This window comes from Anomaloglossus baeobatrachus, chromosome 10 (genome assembly GCF_048569485.1).
Source record: "Anomaloglossus baeobatrachus isolate aAnoBae1 chromosome 10, aAnoBae1.hap1, whole genome shotgun sequence".
NCBI classification, from domain to species: Eukaryota; Metazoa; Chordata; class Amphibia; order Anura; family Aromobatidae; genus Anomaloglossus; species Anomaloglossus baeobatrachus.
The window spans coordinates 34,697,800-34,723,010 of NC_134362.1; the positions used below are offsets into that span (position 1 = coordinate 34,697,800).

At 45.4% G+C, this 25,211-nt stretch overlaps 1 protein-coding gene across 8 annotated transcripts in view; it reads right to left on the reverse strand.

Annotated features, from left to right (window-relative positions):
- Nucleotides 1–3,050: 3,050 nt before the first annotated feature.
- AMPD3 (adenosine monophosphate deaminase 3) overlaps nt 3,051–25,211 on the reverse strand; it is a 63,089-nt gene continuing 40,928 nt past the window's right edge. For 3 of the 8 annotated variants that reach the window (XM_075325812.1, XM_075325811.1, XM_075325810.1), the window contains exons 7-15: nt 21,234–21,428; nt 15,792–15,923; nt 15,270–15,433; nt 11,082–11,208; nt 9,603–9,766; nt 9,174–9,294; nt 7,579–7,752; nt 6,596–6,706; nt 3,051–6,138 (exon numbers count right to left, since the gene is read on the reverse strand). In XM_075325812.1, the coding sequence (XP_075181927.1) occupies nt 5,959–6,138; nt 6,596–6,706; nt 7,579–7,752; nt 9,174–9,294; nt 9,603–9,766; nt 11,082–11,208; nt 15,270–15,433; nt 15,792–15,923; nt 21,234–21,428 (1,368 nt within the window). In that variant the 3' untranslated portion in view covers nt 3,051–5,958. The remainder of the gene's footprint in view (nt 6,139–6,595; nt 6,707–7,578; nt 7,753–9,173; nt 9,295–9,602; nt 9,767–11,081; nt 11,209–15,269; nt 15,434–15,791; nt 15,924–21,233; nt 21,429–25,211) is intronic. The other 5 variants (XR_012727294.1, XR_012727293.1, XR_012727291.1 and 2 more) reach the window with 5 other exon arrangements.

Sequence of the window (25,211 nt, forward strand, 5' to 3'; positions counted from 1 at the left end):
GTGCAATGCAGCTGTAAGATGCATAAAATTCAGTAATAGGTGCACTCGTATTAATGAATGGGGCACATCTTAAGGACGACACAGTGGCTCAGTGGTTTGCACTGTTGCTTTGCTGCACTGGGGGGCCTGGGTTCAGTTCCCACCAAAGATTTCCTTGGTTTCCTCCCACACTCCAATTACATACTGCTAGGGAATATAGATTGTGATCTCCGATGGGGACAGTGATGATCACATCTGTAAAGTGCTGCAGGAAATGATGGTGCCATATAAGCACCCGCTACCTGAATTCGTGGTGTGGTCTGCAAGGAGTTGTATGTTCTCTCCATGTTTGCATGGGTTTCCTCCAGTTTTCTCCCACACTCCAAAGTTATACAGATAGGGAATTTTGATTGTGAGCCCCAATGGGGACAGTGTTGACAATGTATGTAAAGTGCTGTGGAATTAATGGTGCTATGTAAATGAATACATAATATACAGTGTGCCCACCCATATCCTGTCCACCGCCATTAACTTGAGAACGGCGGCAGCTATAGGCATAGAAGTGGTGTCTAGGTATAGTAAAGTAGCCATGCGCTACGCAATGAAACCACCTATAGCGCCACCTGGTGGAAAACAACGGAGGTAGCATTTTTATCTTGAAAACAGAACGAGAGAGAGAAAAAAAGTGAATTACAAAGTTGTAGGGCATCATCAATTCAATACGAATCCACACCTTGCATACAGAAATGCTATGATTAGAACGTGTAAAACTCACAAGGCTGCGGACGTGAAGCGATACCTCATGGAGACCTTCCTACAAGTCATTGGGTATGGTGGCTGTGTGGAGTGGCTTCCACGCTCACCTGACCTGACCCCATTAGACTTCTTTCTGTGAGGTCACATCAAACAGCAGGTGTATGCGACCCCTCCACCAACATTGCAGGACCTACGACGACGTATCACAGACGCTTGTGCAAACGTGTCACCTACCATAATGCACAACGTGCAGCAAGATACAGTATGCTGTGCAGAGCCCAGATGTGCATTGCAGCTGACGGGGGCCACTTTGAGCATCAAAGTTAAATGAGCGCCAAATGCGTGACCAGCATTCAATGTTTTTTCTTTTTGGGGGGGGGGGGTCGTGGGTTTCATATCATAGCATTTCTGTATGCAAGGTGTCGATTCGTATTGAATTGATGATGCCCTACAACTTTGTAATTCACTGTTTTTCTCTATCACGTTCTGTTTTCGAGATAAAAATGCTAACTCCGTTGTTTTCCACCAGGTGGCGCTATAGGTGGTTTCATTGCGTAGCGCATGGCTACTTTACTATACCTAGACACCACTTCTATGCCTATAGCTGCCGCCGTTCTCAAGTTAATGGCGGTGGACAGGATATGGGTGGGCACACTGTATAAAAGAATATATATATATATATATATATATATATATATATATATATATATATATATATATATATATAAAATCTCTTATTCCAGGGAAAATTTCATGAAGATCGGCGTACAGAGCATCAGTGTAAGAAGAGTATGCAGTATTTGTAGGCAGTGTTGGATGTGAATGGAAAAAACATGTAACATGAGAACATTACTGTGTTCTATTTACAAACAAAAAATACAAATTCAAAAATACAATGTTGCTGTTCTTAAAGTGATGCTGTCATCAAGGCAGATCTCCCTAGAAGGGGCCACCGTCTCCTGTAGTCTTTGCTCCAGTTTAATGGATGCACACATATTTCGGCTTATTTTTGGATGTTCTTTCTGGTGACTGTTCCCCTTACAGAACCCCGGCCTGGACACTTCTTGCAATTTTAGCTCCTTTGCACATCCATCAGCAGTTTAGTGTTTTCAAGAACAGTAAGAATGTCTGCCAGTGTTAGGCTGCTTTCACACATCAGTTTTTCGCCATCAGGCACAATCTGGCAAAAACATGAAAAAACGGATCCGGCGTCTGTTACCGCTGGATCCGGTTTTTCCCCCCATAGACTGTTATTAGCACCAGATTGTGCCTGATGGCCTTGCATTTCATTTGTTTTTTGCCGAATCCGGCAAAATTTACTTGTCCGGCGGCCGGATGAAACATTTAAGGCTGCTTTCACACATCCAGTTTTAGCAGTGCGACTAAATCCGGCTGTGAAACCTATGCAACGGATGTGACGAAAAAAACGCATCCTTTGCATAAGTTTTTACATGTGGCCGGTCTGGTTTTTGCCAGTTGCGGCCCGCTACTGAGCATGTGCAGTGCAAAAAAACAGTATGCGGCAGCCGGATGCGGTTTTCGCCACATCCATAGGCATGCATTGGAAAAAGCGCCGCATCGGCCGGATGCGGTTATTTTTGCCGGACAAAAAAAACGTGCCAGGCAACGTTCCATCCGGCCGCCGCATGGGCTAAATATGCCGCATCCGGCAAAAACCGGACCTAACTCAAGGCCATGCGGCACAATACGGCACTAATGAACTACTGCGGAAAAAAAAGCAACTGGCGGCAAAAAAAACGGTTGCGTTTTTTCTGCAAAGAGCCGGATTGTGCCGCACAGGAAAAACCGGATGTGTGAAAGCAGCCTAAGTGAACGTTTTTGTGTCCGGTAAAAAAAAACTGATTGCGCCGGATCCGGCGTGTTTTATAATAGAAGCTTATGGACGTCATCCGGCGTAATGCAACAAAAAACGGATCTGGTCGCCGGATCCGTTTTTTGAACTGAGCATGCTCAGAATCACACCGCATCTGTCAAAAAACTGAAGGAACTGATAGAAAAAACTGATGCAACTGATCCGTTTTTTCTCCGGATCCGTCGCATCAGTTTTTTTGCCGGATCGTGCCCGATTGCAAAAATCTGATGTTTGAAAGCAGCATTAGTTACACAGTGCTTTCAGCCGTCACCTTACTCCATGGCAGCCCATAATGATGATCACCCAGCTTTCCCAGACTCCGGATATCAGAAATGGCTGGAGTACGACCCCACGGTTTATATGTACCAGGATGAATCCTCCACATGCCCATTGAGTGTTTCTTGCAACATTACAGGTTTATACACGACTAATAAAAATGCCATTGAACGTTTCTAATTTTATTTTATTCCATTTAAAACATAGAAAAAATAACTTTATTATTTTTAATTTTGCCAAAAAAAAAAAAGTAACTACAAGACGTATCAAATGTAAACAAGGCTGAGCGGTATATGTATATAATAAGCGTAAAAAATGTCCGGGGAAGCGACTGGTAAAGATCTACAAGGAGAGGATCAGATGCCGCCATGACACTATTAGATACGAGCAGGTTATAGCAGATACATTGCGGCAGTGACTGATATAGGTCCAGCCCATATGGCCGTCATGGGGATCTAAACCCAGCTTTCCCAGAGTCCAGAAAGGAAAACTAGGAAACATTTTCTCCTTTATTAGATAACTTGGCAAATCAGGTCATTCAGGGGCCTGGAAAAGTTGAGTGCTAAACCCCCCATAGAAGCAGATACTTGTTCTTCATCCAATTTTGCCAGTGAAAGAGAATAATAAATGGCGACGAGAGAAAGAAAACCTCCATTGTGGGTTACACCGCAAATAGCAGACTATTTTTTAGTGAATGTCTTTATAGTGGAGTCCACCTACATCGCCCGAATGGATGGATCGCTTGTCAAAGAGGTTCTGCAGCAGCTATATACTTCCCTGTATTATGGTTCCACAGCGCTTCATTTTTGTCACCCAACATCAGCCTCATGGGTGCAATATAACCATGGCCTCCTCTGCAAAAACCTCAAATTTCTATGTTTTTATTTTTTTCTTTACCCATAGCTGATTTCAATATCTATGCTGATTATATAAGCAATAAAAAAGTCACATTAAAGGGACACAAACCCCAAACTGCGCAGCTTATAAAGTATAGCCACATCTTATTAGACGAATGTCGCCTTTTTTTTTTTCGGACGATCTGATGTTTATGGGGATCTGACGACTTGACAGATTATGCCGGGGGCGGGGGGAGAAGGTTCGGACACTTGGGATTCCAATACCCCATCCTTTTGTTTTCAAGGGGAGACATTGGTGCAATTTGAAGCTCATTGACTCCAATGCAAAATCAGTAACTTGGCCCTCAATTATCACAGGTCTTCTCATATTGGCCAAAAGGGACCTTTTCAACGCCTTTACACTCCATTCCCTGAACCCACTATAGTCATGGGGTGATAATTGGGGACAAAGAGCTGAACACTACTGTCGGCATTGTCAAGCCTGATATGGCTGATAACAGAGAGTAATAGCTTGTATTCACCTGTCTGACAGAGCATCCATCTGGCCTTGGATGGCTGATAATAGAGAGTAATAGTTTGTATTCACCTGTCCTACATTTATCAGCCATCCAAGGCCAGAGGGATGCTAACAGTGAGTAATAGCTTGTATTCAGCTGTCCTACAGTTATGCTGATAACGGAGAGTAATAGCTTGCATTCACCTGTCCTACAGTTATGCTGATAACGGAGAGTAATAGCTTGCATCCACCTGTCCTACAGTTAGCATCCCTCTGGCCTTGGATGGCTGATCACAGAGAGTAATAGCTTTTATTCACTTGTCCTACAATTATCAGCCATCCAAGGCCAGAAGGATGCTAACAGAGAGTAATAGCTTGCATTCATCTGTCCTACAGTTATGCTGATAACGGAGAGTAATATCTTGCATTCACCTGTCCTACAGTTAGCATCCCTCTGGCCTTGAATGGCTGATCACAGAGAGTAATAGCTTTTATTCACCTGTCCTACAGTTAGCATCCTTCTGGCCTTGGATGGCTGATAACAGAGAGTAATAGCTTGCATTCATTTGTCCTGCAGTTATCAACCATCCAAGGCCAGAGGGATGCTAACATGGAGTAATAGCTTGTATTCACCTGTCCTACAGTTATAGCTGATAACAGAGAGTAATAGCTTGCATTCATCTGTCCTGCAGTTATCAACCATCCAAGGCCAGAGGGATGCTAACATGGAGTAATAGCTTGTATTCACCTGTCCTACAGTTAACATCCCTCTGGCCTCAAATGGCTGATAACAGAGAGTAATAGCTTGTATTCAGCTGTCCTACAGTTAGCATCCCTCTAGCCTTGGATGGCTGATAACAGAGAACATTAACTGTAGGACAGGTGAATACAAGCTATCAGCCATTCAAGGCCAGAGGGATGCTAACATGGAGTAATAGCTTGTATTCACATGTCATACAGTTAGCATCCCTCTGGCCTTGGATGGCTGATAACGGAGAGTAAATAGTTTGTATTCACCTGTCCTACAGTTAGCATCCCTCTGGCCTTGGATGGCTGATAACAGAGAGAAATAGCTTGCATTCACCTGTCCTACAGTTATCAGCCATCCAAGGCCAGAGGGATGCTAACATGGAGTAATAGCTTGTATTCAACTGTCCTACAGTTATGGCTGATAACAGAGAGTAATAGCTTGTATTCACCTGTCCTACAGTTAGCATCCCTCTGGCTTCAAATGGCTGATAACAGAGAGTAATAGCTTGTATTCACCTGTCCTACAGTTAGCATCCCTCTGGTCTTGGATGGCTGATAACAGCGAGTAATAGCTTGTATTCAACTGTCCTACAGTTAGCATCCCTCTGGCCTTGAATGGCTGATAATAGAGAGTAATAACTTGTATTCACCTGTCCTACAGTTAGGATAAAGGATCAAGTGATTACTTTCACCTGCACAGCAAGAATGGGCGATCATAGATGGAGTGCCCCTTTAATTACTGTCCATTATTCAGATATTCAGTCTTTTATATAAGCAAGCGTTGGCAGATAAAAGGGCACCAGGCGCGGAGCGGCAGATAACAGAAGGAGGGGTCCGGCGGTCGTGGCTAAACCACCAAAAAAAGCACAAATCCTAGAGGAAAACATCAGACGTCCATGATCATCCTCATCATCATCATCCATGTTGACTTGTAGGCACCAGAATGAAGATGCGTTTGTCCCGGGTCCTCCTCATTGAGCCTGGGCCAAGGGGATGGCTTCACAATTCATAGCGTCGGCCAAAAAGCTCAGCTCGTTACACAGTGTTTCATAGCGGAATGCCATGCGGATCTGGGCCACGTTGGTTCTGCTGATGTCGTTTCCTTCTGGACCTTCCTTCATGCAATTCACCCCCAGAAAATGCTTCTTTTCCTAGAAGATGAAAGGATGAGGGATGATGAATAGTGTGTGACCCAAAGCGGCCATAATGGGGAGCGGAAACTGAGCTTTGCCTGCTATATGCCAAACTGCCCCCCCCCCCACCCGGTCAGCTGCACCCCGAGACCTCCTGGGACCTTCTCTCTGGATCACATCCCGACTACAGACCAACAAATACATTCTAGACTAATCAATTTCACTACAAATGTCTACAAAAATTCCGAATCTGCAGATAATGAAATTTTGGAGATTCAAATCCAGGAAAACCAGGTATTCTAGCTACGCGTTTCGCATTGTTCCTGAAATTTGGACCATGAGGTGGAAAGTTACTCTAAATAATTATTCCCTGGTGCAGCTGTCATAGGGGGCGACTGTCCCCCCCGATCCCAAAAGAGACAAATACACAAGATTTTACTCAAGGAGACTCCACATTGGGTTCTCATGTCCTGACCTTGTCGGAGAGGCCGCTCTGGAGGACGCTGTTCCGGGCGATCTCACACAAGTCACAGGTGCTGAGTTTCCAGACTTGGGCGGCGATGGCGTATTCCTCCATGAGGGCTTCCTATAAAGTAGATAGTGAGATGTGTTACTGGGGACATGGGGAGAGTCTGGAGTCAGCTGTAGTGATTTTGTGGGACATTATTGACTAATAGTACAAAGTAGAAGGAGCACTGAGCCCCAGCAGCCCAGAGTATTTCAGGAATCAGGTATAGTGATTTTCTGGGACATTGTAGATTAAGAGTACAAAGTGTAAGAAGCAGTGAGCCCCAGCAGCCCAGAGTATTTCAGGAATCAGGTATAGTGATTTTGTGGGACATTATAGATGAAGAGCACAAAGTGGAAGGAGCAGTGAGCACCAGCAGCCCAGAGTATTTCAGGAATCAGGTATAGTGATTTTGTGGGAGATTATAGATGAAGAGCACAAAGTGGAAGAAGCAGTGAGCCCCAGCAGCCCAGAGTATTTCAGGAATCAGGTATAGTGATTTTGTGGGACATTATAGATGAAGAGCACAAAGTGGAAGGAGCAGTGAGCCCCAGCAGCCCAGAGTATTTCAGGAATCAGGTATAGTGATTTTGTGGGACATTGTAGACTAAAGGCCACTTTACACACAGAGATAAATCTGCAGCAGATCTGTGGTTGCAGTGAAATTGTGGACAATCAGTGCCAGGTTTGTGGCTGTGTACAAATGGAACAATATGTCCATGATTTCACTGCAACCACAGATCTGCCAAAGATTTATCTGTGTAAAGTGGCCTTAAGATTACAAAGTGGAAGAAAAAATTGAGTCTCAGCAGCCCAGAGTATTTCAGGAGTCAGGTATAGTGATTTTGTGGGACATTGTAAACTAAGAGTACAAAGTGGAAGGAGCAGGGAGCCCCAGCAGCCCAGAGTATTTCAGTAGAAGAGTATGCTGATTTTTTCTTTGCACCCACCTTGGTGTAGTGGAACTGCATGGGATCGTCTGTGGACAGGGACACGACTAAACCTTTATGCAGGAATTCTCTCAGTGGATTTTTGGAGTATTCTAGAAACAAGCTGTTATTGCTGAGAGGAGACATCGCGATGGGAATCTGTGCCAAGTAGTAGAGGTACTGCAGGACCGGGCTCTGGAGGAGGAAGGACGACACGGATGACTGCTGCACACGAGTCAGGAAAAGGAGAACTTTATACTCATTCAATATACATTGTGCTTCAAGCCCTTTCACACTGCGTTCTTCCCCATGTCCAGTGGTCCCGTCAGGGCTTACATCCAAAACCCCCGGAAAGGCAGTATTCAGACATATTGAATATATTCAATATGGTATATTGGTATGCGCTATTGACTATAATGGTGCAGATAGAGTCACCATGCGTTCTGTTGTGCACCATTTTTGGTGAATACACCTACTGGAGACATAAACCTAGACATAGTATACTTCTTTTCCTGTTCTCAAGAACTTTGTTTATTGTCCCTGAATAAGAACATTCTACCATTCCTCTTTTCTTAAAGGGGTTGTCCACTACTTTAACACTGATGGCATATCCTTTGGATAGGTCATCAATGTCTAATCAGCCGGGGTCTGACACCCGGCACCCCCACTGATCAGCTGTTGTCAGTGCCGGCGGATGATGGCAGCAGGGGTCTGAATATGCTCGGAGCTGCCCTGACAGCTGATAGCGGTCGCGGCTGGGTACTGCACATCTGCCTTATATTGATTAGAATGGGAGGCGGATGCGTAGTACCCGGCCACGGCCGCTATCAGTTGACAGGGCAGCTCCGGAACTGAGCATTTCCGGCAGCCTGCTGCCGCCGCTGGCACCAGGAATAGTTGATCGGCGGAGGTGACAGGTGTCGGACCCCGGCAGATCAGACCTTGATGACCTATCCTAAGGACAAGCCATCAGTGTAAAAGTAGTGGACAACCCATTTAAGCTAAAGGTACAGACCTGGCTCCTCACAGTTTATCACAATTGTATCCAGTTTACACTGTCAACGTATCAATATTGTAACATTAATGCTGAATTATTGTATCAACAGGTAATGTGCAGCAGAGGGCAGGAGTCCTGGCTCTTCTCACAGAGGATTGTATAGACTGCATGCAATTGTAGCAAACCCTCAGCTCTGAAAATTATTATAGAGGGTTTCACCAGTGCCACCAAAACAGATCTAAAGATGAGACAGGGCCCCGTTCTCAGGATAGATGGGGGTCCCAATCTCAGGATAAATTGGGACCTAGATAGATCAGGATAGTCCCAGTGGTAAATCCCAGACCTAGTCTATATCTTCACCATGGATGATGCTTGTAAAGTATAGAGCACCTGATGAAGTGCACAGATCATGGCGAAACGCATTGTGATTGTGAATAAACCATTATTCATCATTCCCTGTGGAGGTCACTGCCTTCAGCGCCCAGACACCACTCACTTTTTGATTCAGCCATTAATGTAAAGTATAGAGGAACTATTTAATTTGCAAGCAGAAAGTGTAAACTTACGATGCACCACAACTCCCAGCATTGCATCCTGATAACTGTTTCTTTTTTTTTACCTTTTTGAGAAGCAATCCATGAGAAATGTTATCTGCAGTGATAAACGCCGACACCAGATGAGTGATGGACCCGGCTTCTCCGCAGTGAGGCCGGAAGAGGAAGGTGCTCATCCCCCGCTCCCTGAGAAACGGAAAATGGCAATGGTAATTACAAGTCTTCCAAACCAGCGATCTCCACCCAACACTGCAGACCCCACTAATCTCTACAGCAAAGGGAGCCCAGAAGAGAAGTCAATGGAAAACCCAACAGCCTGGCTATGAGATGTGAGGATCTGGGGGGCCCAGAGATCAGGGGTGGGGGTCACACAATTCTGGACTGAATGATATAGATGTTCCTCTGCCTAGAATCCAGGAGGATCACATTTAAAGGGCTTCTCCTGCCAATGCTGACGTGGTGGCACAGTCTTCAGGGGAATGGGGGTCACTTACTTGCGCAGGTTGTTGAGGAGCATGATATTGGCATACATGTAATACAGGTAGTAGCTGTACGGGGGGTTCTGCTCGTGCGTCCACTGGTCGGGGGTTGGACTCTTGACGGAGAACATGTGATCGTTGTGTTTGGACTCATCATCAACGCTGTCAAAGCCGGTGACCTGGAATCACAAATGTGCCAATCAGCAAAGCACCGACACATGGTGGTCATATGTTACCGGCCGTGATCCAAATACATACACATCACCATAGGATATACACAAGGGAGGACACCAGGAGATATAGACAAGGGAGGACACCAGGGGATATAGACAAGGGAGGACACCAGGGGATATACACAAGGGAGGACACCAGGGGATATAGACAAGGGAGGACACCAGGGGATATAGACAAGGGAGGACACCAGGGGATATAGACAAGGGAGGACACCAGGGGATATAGACAAGGGAGGACACCAGGGGATATAGACAAGGGAGGACACCAGGGGATATAGACAAGGGAGGACACCAGGGGATATACACAAGGGAGGACACCAGGGGATATACACAAGGGAGGACACCAGGGGATATACACAAGGGAGGACACCAGGGGATATACAGAAGGGAGGACACCAGGGGATATACACAAGGGAGGACACCAGGGGATATACACAAGGGAGGACACCAGGGGATATACACAAGGGAGGACACCAGGGGATATACACAGGGGAGGACACCACGGGATATACACAAGTGGGGAACACCAGGGGATATACACAAGGGAGGACACCAGGGGATATACACAAGGGAGGACACCAGGGGATATACAAAAGAAAGGACACCCCCAGACATACACAAATGGGGACACCACGGGATATACACAAGGGGGACATTACGGGATATATACAAGGGGGACATCACGGGATATAGACAAGGGAGGACACCAGGGGATATACACAACTGAAGAAACCCCCATATATACACAAAGGAGAACACCATGGGATATAAACATGGAGGACACCCCCGCACATACAGAAAGGGGGACACCATTGGGTATACACCAAGGGAGGACACTCTTGGACATACGCAAAGGGTGACACCCCAGGACATATGCAAAGGGGAACAACATAGAACATACACAAGGGATGACACCCCAAGACCTACGCAAAGGGGGACATCACAGAATATACACAAGGGGGGACACCATGGTATATATACAAGGGACTACACCCCTGTACATACACAAAGAGGGACCGTTCTGAATATATACAAGGGAGAATATCCCAGATATACACAAAGGAGAGCATCACCAGATATACACAAAGGGGGCACCACAGGATATACACAAGGTAAGACACCTCTGGATATACACAAAGGGGACACACCTTGAAATATGTAAGAAGGGTCACCCCTGAATATATACAAAAGGGAATACCCCAATACATTCAGAAAAGGGGGTCCCTCTGGATCACACGAGGAGGGGCACCTTTTTACTTACATAGTTTAGGAATAAGTAAAGCTCCTTGTGATCTGAAGGGTTAATTGTCGCCTCAAATAGTGGCAAGAAAATATTTTCCAACATTTTGCCAAAATCTGGGAGAATCTTCTTAGATCTGAAAATGTCACTGAAAGAAAAAAAAAAATAGCTATTGATTCCTTATTATTATTATTTCCATTGTCCCGTCACGTCATCCGGCATTACAAGTCACAATCCGCATTTATCCGAAAAGTAAAGTGTAATTTCACATCCTATATTGCCCCTGTGATTACAGTTCCCGTCTCTGCCAGCGGGGGGCAGCACCTCTGCAGGTAGCACATGACAGCATATCACTGGGCAGCAGCGGTCAGGGCGGCAGCGGTGGTAATGGCTCCTTGTCTGCGCGTCTCGTCTTCATCTTCTCTCCGTGTTAATGGCCCGGAGAGATTCATTTTTATTGAGATTGTATCAAGTTTCCCGACCACAGGAAGCGTCATGTGAATTTCCCTCCATTAATCCCGGCTGTAACTGGAAGCAGGGCACGAAAGAGATCAGCAACCGGAGCGGAGATCACATCCAGAAAGGGGCTTCTGTGCGGCTCCAGTATTAGCTTGTTGGTGCACTGTACAGATGGAGGTACACTGGCTCAGTGGTTAGCACTGTACAGTGGGCGTCATAGTGGCTTAGTGTTAGCACTGTACAGTGGGATTCAAGGTGGCTCAGTGGTTAGCATGTACAGTGGGCATCATGGTGGCTCAGTGGTTAGCACTGTACAGTGGGCGGCTTGGTGGCTTAGTGGTTAGCACTGTACAGTGGGCGGCAAGGTGGCTCCATGGTTAGCACTATACAGTGGGCGGCAAGATGGCTCAGTGGTTAGCACTATACAGTGGGCGGCAAGATGGCTCAGTGGTTAGCACTACACAGTGGGCGGCATGGTGGCTTAGTGGTTAGCACTGTACAGTGGGCGGCAAGATGGCTCAGTGGTTAGCACTGTACAGTGGGCCACACAGTGGCTCAATGGTTTGCACTGTACAGTGGGTTGCTCAGTGTTTAGCACTGTACAGTGGGCGACACAGTGGCTCAGTGGTTCGCACTATACAGTGGGCGACACAGTGGCTCAGTGGTTTGCACTGTTGCTTTGCAGCTCTGAGGTCCTGGGATCAAATCCCACCAAAGATTTCCTTTGTTTCCTCCCACACATACTGCTAGGGAATGTAGGTTGTGAGCCCCGATGGGGACAGTGATGATAACATCTGTAAAGTGCTGCAGAAAATGATGGCGCCGTATAAGCACCCGCTACCTGAATTCATGCTTTGCCGGTGGCGGTGTGGTCCTCAATATTCAGCTTTAAACAATCTTGCATTGCACTCCAACCAATGTTAGTCAATGAGGCAAAGCAAAAAAATCCCAGCACGCTGAGATCGGCGGCGAATCTCAGCTCCCGCACCCCTATACAAGTCTATGGGAGCGTGTGACACATTGGACGGCTGTCAGATGGAGAAAATGGATAAATCAATCTCTTCTCTGCACCTGGGATCCGAATCTCGCATGTGAGCGGATCAGATCACAGTAGATGACTCTGGGCTCATACTCACAGCAGAGCGTGTGCCGAGTGTCAGTGGTATATAGCATCCAATGCTGTACACCAGTGTGACCCCGGCCTTTAGGGGTAAGTAAACACTCCCTATTAAAGGGAACTTGTCAGCAGAAATTTCGCAATACACCTAAAAGATTCCCCTCTGCAGCTCCTGGGCTGCATTCTGGAAAGCCCAGTGGCATTATCGCGGGACAGCACTGTGTAAAGCGTGACCGCTGGTGAGGTGATTGCGCAGGCGCGAGATTATGGGCGGCGCTGTGATTGTCATCAGCAGCGTCATCCAAGTACCCGCCCATAATCTCTCGCCTGTGGTAATAGGTAACGTGGATGATATGGCCAGCGCTAGCGCAGAACGGTGGAGGCAGAGGGGAAAGCGCGGGCACGAGTTTATGGGTGGGTACTTGCTGATGACAATCACAGCGCCGCCCATAATCTCACACCTGCGCAACACGTCACCAGCGGTCACACTGTGCACAGTGCTCAGTCCCGCGAGAGTGGCACTGGGCATGCGCGAGACCTCGGGAGCACTGGGCGGCGTCCTCATGGAATAGAAATGAACAATGGGGGACGGCGTAAAGCGGCAGGAGGGAAAATAACAGACGCAAGACAGCCCGCCCCCGTGACCATAAAAAAAGATTTGCATACAAAAAGTAAGACTTTATAAAGTATTTATTTTGGTCTCAAAGGTGGCACAATAACAACAGGAACCTTTCTAGAATGCAGCCCAGGAGCTGCAGAGGGGGAATCTTTTAGGTTTCTGGCAAAATTTCTGCTGACAGGTTCCCTTTAAAGTGCTCCACCAAGACCTTATATATGGCCAAAGAACAACAAAACTCCAACCTGAGAGGTATTACATCAGATCTGTCCAACTGAAAGTGACCAGACACCTGCAAGAGAGGCTGATAATAAAGGCCAAGAGTGCCGCATCCATGGGGGCTTATTCCTGTTTGTGGAGAGTGCACCTGCTAGACATCTGCCCAAAAATGGTGGAGGCACCGCCAACCAGAGGAGTCTGAAAGCCGATGTGACTACTGAGAAAATGCGAGCTGCACTGCTGAGATAATGACTCACAGACGTTTGCAGATAAAGGAAGTGCTGCTGATGAAATTGCCAGCAGATGTCACGAGTGTTAGCTAATTGCTGCAAGTGTCACTGTTGCCTCCTGTGAACCTGGTGTAACCATCAAACATGGAGTAAAGTTCCTCATCTGACAACTGTATGTGACTGTATCCATCTACCACCCCGGTGTGGGAATCCACCATATCGCCCAGCGACACTACATCCTAATTATATTTAAAAAGTAATCATTATTTTAATTTTTATTTAATAGCTTAATAATAATAATGTTGCAATATATCTCATCGTTCAAATCTGATTCTTTCTCCTCCTGGACTGATCTTTCTCTCTCAATTCACGGATAAAGTCTGCAAACTCTGTATTCAGTAAAGATAGATTTTGCCATTACTGAGACAGCAGATGGCAGTTGGTGCTCATAGAATTCTATGGAGAAGGGGAGGAGCTAAAGCTGATACAGACATTTTGCTGCAAGTTCTCCCGACATGACAGTTACTCTCCTCCATAGAACTTTATAAGCACCAACTGTCATCTCCTATCTCAGTAATGGGAAAGTCTGTATTTTCTGAAGACAGAATTTACCCATGAATTGGGAAATTTGAGAATGAAAGATCAGTCCTGGAGGAGAAAGAAGCGGACTTCTCTGATAAGATATATTACAAATTTTCTTAAAAAAAGAGTTATTAAAAAAATACGACGGTTACTGTTTAAAGGGAAATACCATTCTACTGTCACGCTAGGTACGGGGAAGTACCAAGCGTATAGCGGAAGGGAAACCCTGTGTCAGCAATGATTCCACAGAGGAGTACAAGCCACCTGCTTGCAACCAAGGCTCGAAGGAACTGAAAATATCACCAGCACCAGTCCAAAGGAAGAAAGGGGTATTTAAACTACTGCTGGCCCCAGGGGACCCTCACCAGACTACATAGGTTCCGCATTTATGCGCCAAGCTGGATACCTGACCCTAGTATCCATACTGCTTTGCCCTTACTAGGGAATGGGTGGGATGAGCTCTTCGTCAACCCACTAAATAGACCTAATAGAACTAAATTGCTTTGTCAACCAACTATAGAAGACACAAGGAGGACACACAGGGGGGAAATGCATGACCTTCTTACCATTAGATGACTCAGGTAGAAGTTCAGCAACGATTTCACAGAGGAGTACAAGCCACCTGCTTGCAACCAAGGCTTGAAGGAACTGAAAATATCACCAGCACTAGTCCAAAGGAAGGAAGGGAGTATATAAAGACCAGGGGAATAGTGATAATCAGCAGCTGGGTGGAAGGCGAGCTCCAGAAGCAGGAAAGACTATCCATACCAATGAATACTGATAGCAGAAACAATAGAAAGTCAGGGAGCATTCTGTGCAGCCAAACGCTGTGACCTTCTATTGCCAGAAAGCACATGACTGTCTGTCACCCGTGACACCTACATATCTTTCTGTATAACAACACCATCCTTTGGACAGATGGGCCCTCATTGGGCACCAGGAAGAAATCAAAGTATTAGATATTATATGATCCATAGATGACTTACAAGATCCGAGGCACCTGGATCATCCAGCGCATGTTGGGGGAGTAGACCTTGTGCTTGATGAACCACTTTGCCAGGATGTCCCACTCACTGGGGGAGCGGCCGTAGATGGATAGCCGAGGCTCGGTGTACTGGTACTTGCTGTCCTCCAGCTCTCGAGCCACTTCCTGAACAGATAGATAGGGGGCGCATTAATGAAAAAGTGTGATGGGCTAAAATACCCCAGGAGGAGCCCCCCCATTGTCACTTTAATTAGCAATTGTACTTTAATGCACTAATTAAGGGAATATTTAAAGGGGTTATATGCAATTATAAAAAATATGGCTGCTTTCTTTCAGAGACAGCGCCACCCTCCTCCGCAGGTTGGGTCTGGTATTGCAGCTCAGCTCAATTGAAGTGAATGGGGTGCAGCTGCAATAAGAGAGGCATAAAGGGGCGAGAGGAGGAATGATAGTCACATACTGTGAGCATTGTTACTGTCTCTTTAAATATAACCTATTCACACAAATCATATATGGTCCCTACCTTGATAATCCGGGCAAAGTACTCCCCGTCTATGTAATTGTCCGTCTTCAGGTAGAGGTCTCTGAGCTCGCTCGCTCCCACCGGGTTATACTTGGCGTTGAACTTATCGAATCGGTGAAAGGTTTGTCGTCCCTGTGGGGTCAGCATTAATATTTTATTAAAAAGAATCTCCCACAAAAAGAAGCCAAAAAACCCCAGAAAAAAAGCTTCAATGGCAAATTCTATTCACAAGAAAATATAAATAAATAAATGTTCATTTAAAGACACAGATGCACCCTCCTTCCTTGTGCCACATCCCCTATAACGGACCCTCTGGTACAATGACAGCTGTATAAAGGTCCAGATATTTTGGCTCTGGGAAATGGACAATAATCAGAGTGTGGATTTAGACCTCAGGCTTATTATCCCAGCAGAGATATTATCTCATATAGATGTCTCTGACAGTGCTCAGACGTATAGTCCCAGATCCCTGGAGTATGGACCACTCCAAGCAGTCAAATCTGACCGGATCCCCTTTATTTCTAACTATCGTAGCTGTAGTACCCGGCGATGCCCAGGATAGTAACTAAGTGTCTGCCTCTCTCTGTCTCTCTCCGTTTGTCTCTCTCCCTGTCTGCTTCTCTCTGTATCTCTCTCTGTTTGTCTCTCTCCCTGTCTGCTTCTCTCTGTATCTCTCTCTGTTTGTCTCTCTCCCTGTCTGCTTCTCTCTGTATCTCTCTCTGTTTGTCTCTCTCCCTGTCTGCCTCTCTCTGTCTGTATTTCTCTGTATCTCTCCCTGTCTGCCTCTCTCTGTATCTCTCTCTGTTTGTCTCTCTCCCTGTCTGCTTCTCTCTGTATCTCTCTCTGTTTGTCTCTCTCCCTGTCTGCTTCTCTCTGTATCTCTCTCTGTTTGTCTCTCTCCCTGTCTGCCTCTCTCTGTATCTCTCTCCGTTTGTCTCTCTCCCTGTCTGCTTCTCTCTGTATCTCTCTCTGTTTGTTTCTCTCCCTGTCTGCCTCTCTCTGTCTGTATTTCTCTGTATCTCTCCCTGTCTGCCTCTCTCTGTATCTCTCTCTGTTTGTCTCTCTCCCTGTCTGCTTCTCTCTGTATCTCTCTCTGTTTGTCTCTCTCCCTGTCTGCCTCTCTCTGTCTCTCTCCGTTTGTCTCTCTCCCTGTCTGCTTCTCTCTGTATCTCTCTCTGTTTGTCTCTCTCCCTGTCTGCTTCTCTCTGTATCTCTCTCTGTTTGTCTCTCTCCCTGTCTGCTTCTCTCTGTATCTCTCTCTGTTTGTCTCTCTCCCTGTCTGCCTCTCTCTGTCTGTATTTCTCTGTATCTCTCCCTGTCTGCCTCTCTCTGTATCTCTCTCTGTTTGTCTCTCTCCCTGTCTGCTTCTCTCTGTATCTCTCTCTGTTTGTCTCTCTCCCTGTCTGCTTCTCTCTGTATCTCTCTCTGTTTGTCTCTCTCCCTGTCTGCCTCTCTCTGTATCTCTCTCCGTTTGTCTCTCTCCCTGTCTGCTTCTCTCTGTATCTCTCTCTGTTTGTTTCTCTCCCTGTCTGCCTCTCTCTGTCTGTATTTCTCTGTATCTCTCCCTGTCTGCCTCTCTCTGTATCTCTCTCTGTTTGTCTCTCTCCCTGTCTGCTTCTCTCTGTATCTCTCTCTGTTTGTCTCTCTCCCTGTCTGCTTCTCTCTGTATCTCTCTCTGTTTGTCTCTCTCCCTGTCTGCCTCTCTCTGTCTGTATTTCTCTGTATCTCTCCCTGTCCACCTCTCTCTGTATCTCTCTCTGTTTGTCTCTCTCCCTGTCTGCCTCTCTCTGTCTCTCTCCGTTTGTCTCTCTCCCTGTCTGCTTCTCTCTGTCTGTATTTCTCTGTATCTCTCCCTGTCTGCCTCTTTGTCTGTGTCCCTCTCTATCCATCTCTCTATCTCTCAGTCTGCCTCCCTCTCTGTCTCTGTCTGTATCTGTTTCTCTCTCTGCTCTCTCTATCCGTCTCTTTCTTTCTCTCTGTCTGTCTCTATCTCTCTGTCTCTATCTGTCTGGTTTTTTTTCTGTCTCTGTCTCTATCCGTCTCTCTGTCTCTCTCTATCCATCTCTCTCTCTCTATCTATCTATCTGTCTCCCTCTGTTCTATCTCTGTTTGTCTCTCTGTCTCTCTCTATTTCTCAGTCTCTGTCTGTCTCTGTCTCTATCCGTTTCTCTCTCTGTCTCTATCCGTCTCTCTCTCTCTGTCTGTCTCTATCCGTCTCTCTCTCTGTCTGTCTCTATCCATTTCTCTCTCTGTCTCTATCCATCTCTATCTCTCTCTGTCTCTATCCGTCTCTCTCTGTCTGTCTCTATCCGTCTCTCTCTGTCTGTCTCTATTCGTCTCTGTCTCTATCCGTCTCTCTCTCTGTCTGTCTCTTTGTCTGTCTCTCTGTCTGTCTCTCTGTTTCTATCCGTCTCTCTGTTTGTCTCTCTCCCATTCTCTGTCTTTCTGTTTGTCTCTCTATATGTCTCTGTCTCTCTGTGTCTCTCTCTATTTCTCTATCCATCTCTCTATGTCTTGCTCTACCCGTCTCTCTGTCTCTCTCTATTTCTGTCTATCTGACTCTCTGTCTCTATCAATTTCTCTCTCTATCTCTATCCGTCTCTCTCAGTCTTTCTCCCTATCGCTTTCTCTCTCTACATCTGTCTGTCTCTCTATTTCTCTGTCTTTATCTCTCTCTGTCTCTCTCTGCCTCCCTCTGTTTCTGTTTTTCCTCTCTCTTTCTGCCTATCTCTGTCTCTCTCTTTCTCCCTCTCACCATCGACATCTTATTACCTCACACATAAGCTTCTTATACTAATAATTTCCTTTATTCCTATAGCAACCAATCACAGCTCCTATTAATGACCTGTAGCTCCCAGCATCATTCACTTTAATATAAGGAGGTTTTATTGTCTAATAACTATAAAGCGCAGGGTTAACTTTTCCCCTGAAAACATAGTCTATGACGTTCCCTGAGCCAAATGAGGCGTCTGTGCAAAATTTCATGATTGTAAATGCGACGGTGCAGATTCCTTTAGCGGACATACACACATACATACACACACACATACATACATACATATATACACACATACACACACACACACATACACACAAACACATACATTCAGCTTTATATAAGAACCAGAAAGACCAATCGCAATTATATTCCATCCAATCGTATCACTTTGGGCCCTATATAAGATCTGTTTTTGGGATCATGAGTCAAACCCGCCCTGAGGAAGCTGAGATATATGACACGAAACGCGCGTTGGAGGAAGGGTTCTGTGACCTGTGGGACGCAGTAGCGACGCATTAGCGACAATCTTTTAACAATGGGTGAGTAATTGAATTTTAGGCCTATTACATGATTGTATTCTATAATCTATTGTGGCCTGACCTATATACCCATGTTTTTTGATATTTATATGAGCGTGCTTCTCTGTCCCACGCGTCTTTGGGTGTTTTCACCTTTATAGCACTATTTTAATCTTTATGTATTTTCTTATATGTGTGCATTTTTGTATCAATAAAAATTATCTATTTTTGCCAATAAAAACTCCTGGTCTTTCTGGTTCTTATGTTATTATGGAGTGGTCTTTTTGAGACATAGTTAAAAATGACTGAGATGTGTATTTTGTTCAAATTTATAATATTCAGCTTTATATATTAGATTTTCAGTTGTCGCTGAGCTACTGGGTGGAGACTATCTACTATAAAGTCTTCCATACTCAGCAAAATAGAAGTGGCTCATAAGTGGGTAAAGAACACAATTTCTCTTCTAAGATATATTTCAATCTCTCATATTTGCTTGTATAATTGATTTATGTAAAGTTTGTTGAAATGACAGTGGCTATTTCATATTTTCTCAGCCAGGACAGATCTCAATCTCAGGTTTAAGGTGTACTTTGCACGTTGCGACATCGCTACTCCGATATCGTCGGGGTCAAATCGAAAGTGACGCACATCCGGCGCCGGTAACGACGTCGCAACGTGTAAAGCCTAGATGCACCGATAAACGATCGCAAAAGCGTCGAAAATCAGTGATCTGTGTAGCGTCGGACATTTCCATAATGTCGCACCAATAGGAGATACGATGTTGTTCCTCGTTCCTGCGGCAGCACACATCGCTGTGTATGAAGCCGCAGGAGCGAGGAACATCTCCTTACCTGCGTCCACCGGCTATGCGGAAGGAAGGAGGTGGGCGGGATATTCCGCCCGCTCATCTCCGCCCCTCTGCTTCTATTGGCCGCCTGCCGTGTGACGTCGCTGTGACGCCTCACCACCCGCCCCCTTAGGAAAGAGGCGGGTTGCCAGCCAGAGCGACGTCGCAGGGCAGGTAAGTGCGTGTGAAGCTGCCATAGCTATAATGTTCACTACGGCAGCTGTCACAAAATATCGCGTGTGCGACAGGGGCGGGTACTAACGTGCTCAGCATCGCTAGCCGATGCTAGCGATGTCGCAACGTGCAAAGTACCCCTAAAACTTTGAGATATGATTGTTTACATTCCAAAAAGTTTCAAAAAGTCCAGGTTTCACTTATTTCCCCGGAGCCCACACAGATCTGAGCCTGATTATTTGGGACATGGACCTTGATAAAGAGTTTGGAGTAGGTGTAGTTCTGACTTATTATCTCAGGTCTCTGACAGATTCCAGACATATTCGCTCTGACTTCTCACAGTCTTAAGACTTAGGGGTACTTTGCACGTTGCGACATCGCTAGCATCGGCTAGCAATGCCGAGCGCGATAGTACCCGCCTCCGTCGCAGATGCGATATCTTGTGATAGCTGCCGTAGTGACAGTGTCACACGCACTTACCTGCCCTGCGACGTCGCTCTGGCCGGCGACCCGCCTCCTTCCTAAGGGGCGGGTCATGCGGCGTCACAGCGACGTCACACGGCAGGCGGCCAATAGAAGCCAATAGAAGCGGAGGGGCGGAGATGAGCGGGACGTACACATCCCAACCACCTCCTTCCTTCCGCAGTGCCTGTGGACGCAGATAAGGCGATGTTCCTCGCTCCTGCGGCTTCATACACAGCACAGCGATGTGTGCTGCCGCAGGAATGAGGAACTACATCGTATCTCCTATTGGTGCGACATTATGAAAATGACCGACACTACACAGATCACCGATTTACGACGCTTTTGCGATCATTTATCGGCGCATCTAGGCTTTACACGTTGCGACGTCGTTACCGGCGCCGGATGTGCGTCACTTTCGTTTTGACCCCGACAATATCGCAGTAGCGATGTCGCAACGTGCAAAGTACCCTTTAAATTTTGACCCATGAAATGTGGACATAGTTATGGGCGGTGACTATCTAATTGTATTTTCTCAGAGCTCAGATATCTGGACCACTGACATAGTCCTGAAAAGTCAAAGATCTGACTTATTATCTCAGAGGTCCACATCACAAGAGGTTGGAGAACTATGGAGCTGGCCCAGATCATTACAAACTTACCGCATGGACATCCAGAGAGTCTACAGTCAGGTCGTATGGATCCATGTAAAGACTCTCAAATAGTTGTTTGAGTGTCATCTTCTTCCCATTCTTCTCGGTTACCACCTTGTCTGGCTCCGTCCGGTAGGTGTGTTTAATGAAGCGGAGCAAATGCTTCTGGTTCATACAGGCAGCGGCGTGAATATGGGTGTCCACCTGAAGACACAGAAAACAAGATGGTCAGTTGTTCCCCCGCTATTCAATGAGTGTCCATCATACCAGAACTGAATTACTCAGGTGAAGATTGTATCATCCAAGGTCATACTGTAACGCCGGTGTCTCTGGAGAGACGTCGACTTACTCACCTCCCCGGCCAGGTCGCGTCCTCCCCCACACTTCCCTGGCCATACACGTGTGCTGCTGCCTCCTTCCCCTCCTGGGGCCTGTACATGCAGCACAGGATCCCTGGGAGTGCACCTAAGTGCACGCATGCACCGGCCCTCCTTTTAAAAGGCCAGACTGCCATTTCCAGGAAATACATTTCTGCCTATGGCTGAGAGGCACTGCGTATTCAAGGCACCCTCCTACTAGGGAAGGTGTCTGCACAACGCATTAAGTTAGCCAGTATAGCAGTCTGCTAGCTAGTTGTCACGTCCCATTATCCCTATGTCCGTCACCTGAGTCTGCCTTCCCATACCTATCAAATAAGGAATAACGTTTGGAACACCATTCTAAGTCTGAACTGGGTGCAAAAACCTAAAAAAACATCACTATGGGGAGATAAGGTATGCACACCAGTGACTATGTAAGGGGAATACATGGAATAGCAGAAACTGCTGTGTGAATACTGACTTGAAAAATCCAATAGCTATATGTAAAGTGAAAATGTGAAAAATGGAATCTGCATTACTGCCATGAACATATGAATCAAGAGAAATTTAGCTACTGAATTGATCAATGCAATAGAGCCCCAACTGTTTTTTTAGGTTTTTGCACCCAGTTCAGACTTAGAATGGTGTTCCAAACGTTATTCCTTATTTGTTAGTTGTTTTTCGTTTGTGAACCCTCCCCAACCACACCTATTGCCAATCCATATCATACGCATATATAGCCTGGGTCTCAGCTTCCCATACACGGTAAGTTTTTTAACTGCATGAGAGGACACACACAAGCTAGGGACCCCAACGTAGAGAAATACTTTGGCGTAGTGTTGGGGCTCTATTGCATTGATCAATTCAGTAGCTAAATTTCTCTTGATTCATATGTTCATGGCAGTAATGCAGATTCCATTTTTCACATATTCACTCTTGCATATAGCTATTGGATTTTTCAAGTCAGTATTCACACAGCAGTTTCTGCTATTCCATGTATTCCCCTTACATAGTCACTGGTGTGCATACCTTATCTCCCCATAGTGCCTTCCCATACCTGTCTGTCTCTGCCGTGCCCACCATTCTTGTCCGTACCCGCCTATTATCTAGCCTGCCTCAGTCATCTCACCTGTACCTGAGTCTGTCCTCTGTCCTGGGGGTCAGCTGCCACAGTCCTGGTCACTGCCCTGGGAATGGTACCTGGCGTTTACCTAGCAGTAGGCGCTTAGTTAAACCTCTCCCACTAAAGGGTAACCCCAAATCCCCCCTGTGGTCCTGTGGGTCCACTAATCTCACTTGTTGCCCTTACAACGGCCGCGAGCGTTACACATACCATGCAAAGATCCATTAACTTTAGCTGAAGTGTAGACATCCCAACCAAAAAGGTCAACTCCAACCAAGATACATGATCACAAGTGATTAATGTCCATTCCATCCAGTGTTTGATACTTACGAGGTCTCCAAAAGCACCTATCTACCCAAAACCAATGTGTATGAGTCATCACTGCCTGGAGAATTTATGTCAGCAACTTACCGATAATAATGTCCACATTGCCCAAACCAGCATCATGTATCTCCTGATCCTAAATCATGGATAAACTGTATCCACGAGACTAATTAATGTACACCATAATCCAACTGTAGGACCCTTTTAAAGACCATTACAACAAAGTATTAAACACCATCAACCCAATTATGATCACAACAAGGTATCCATGACCATGTGTCACGCTAGATATGGGGAAATACTGAGTGAACAACAAAAAGGGAGAGGAGGAAAGAGGGGAACCCTGTGTCTAGGGTAGGGGGAGAAGGTGACCCCTGGTAAAACCTTCCACTTTCCCCTGGCATCCCTAGATAGGTTCTGCAGCTATGCGCCAAGCAGGATACCTGGCCCTGGCTGACCCTGAACTGGGCTCTAGGTAATGAACAGATGGGATGAGCACTAGTCAAGCCCATTAAGTCATAAAGAACACACAGGGAAAACAAACAAACAACTTATCTCCAGGATGACTAGGGAGAGGAACAGCAACATTCAGCAATGTTTCTCCACATGATTACAAGCCGACTGCTTGCAATCAGGACCATGTATAAACGTAACTCTATCACCAGCAATATACCAAGGGGAAATGCAGGTATATAAAGACACAGAGGGTGAGGAAAGTATGGAATATCAAGGAGCAGTTTGCGCAGCCAAAGGCTACCTCAGGTTGTCTGTCAACTGTGATACACCCGTGACACCACACAACCGAAAAGCTATCCATTGACCATCCCTACAAAGTATTGAAGACTACCTAAACCAAAATGTGTCCAATGATCTAATGACCACCTGAAAATTCCTACGACCACTAAGTGTAAAGAAAAAAATAGCAAAATATCAATGGCCACCAAACTATCTAAACACAATCCCAACAAAGTATCAATCACCGGCTAACCAAACTAAGACTTTCTAATAACTACACTCATTAGGCTCTTCGAAACCAAAATGCATCTAATGACCTGCCCAAAAATACCAACGGCCACCAATTTAAATAAGAAAATCTTAGGAAAATATCAATGGACGCCAACCCAAACTTCATCTTATCTAATGACCATCGGAACAAAGTATGAAGCACCATCGAACCGAACATTTCAACAAGGAGGTATCAATAACCACCCAAAGAAACTTATCTTACCTGATGAACATCTCAACAAAGTATCAAAGACTGCCTAAAACTAAACTTATGACTTACCGTATCTAATGACCATCTGAAAATATCAATGATCACTAGTTCTAAAGAAAAATCATGTTAGCAAAATATCAATGGCCAAACTATGTAAACTACAAAACTATCTAAACTGCTAAACTATCTTAACTACCAAACTATGTAAACTGCCGAACTATCTAAACTACAAAACTATCTAAACTACCAAACTATGTAAACTACCAAACTATCTAAACTACCAAACTATGAAAACTACCAAACTATCTAAACTACCAAACTATCTAAACTACCAAACTATGTGAACTGCCAAATTATCTAAACTACCAAACTATCTAAACGGCTAAACTATCTTAACTGCTAAACTATCTAAACTGCCGAACTATGTAAACTACCAAACTATGTAAACTACCAAACTATGTAAAGTGCCAAACTACCTAAACTACCAAACTATGTAAACTGCCGAACTATCTAAACTACAAAACTATCTAAACTACCAAACTATGTAAACTACCAAACTATCTAAACTACCAAACTATGAAAACTACCAAACTATCTAAACTACCAAACTATCTAAACTACCAAACTATGTGAACTGCCAAATTATCCAAACTACCAAACTATCTAAACGGCTAAACTATCTTAACTGCTAAACTATCTAAACTGCCGAACTATGTAAACTACCAAACTATGTAAACTACCAAACTATGTAAAGTGCCAAACTACCTAAACTACCAAACTATGTAAACTGCCGAACTATCTAAACTACAAAACTATCTAAACTACCAAACTATGTAAACTACCAAACTATCTAAACTACCAAACTATGAAAACTACCAAACTATCTAAACTACCAAACTATCTAAACTACCAAACTATGTGAACTGCCAAATTATCTAAACTACCAAACTATCTAAACGGCTAAA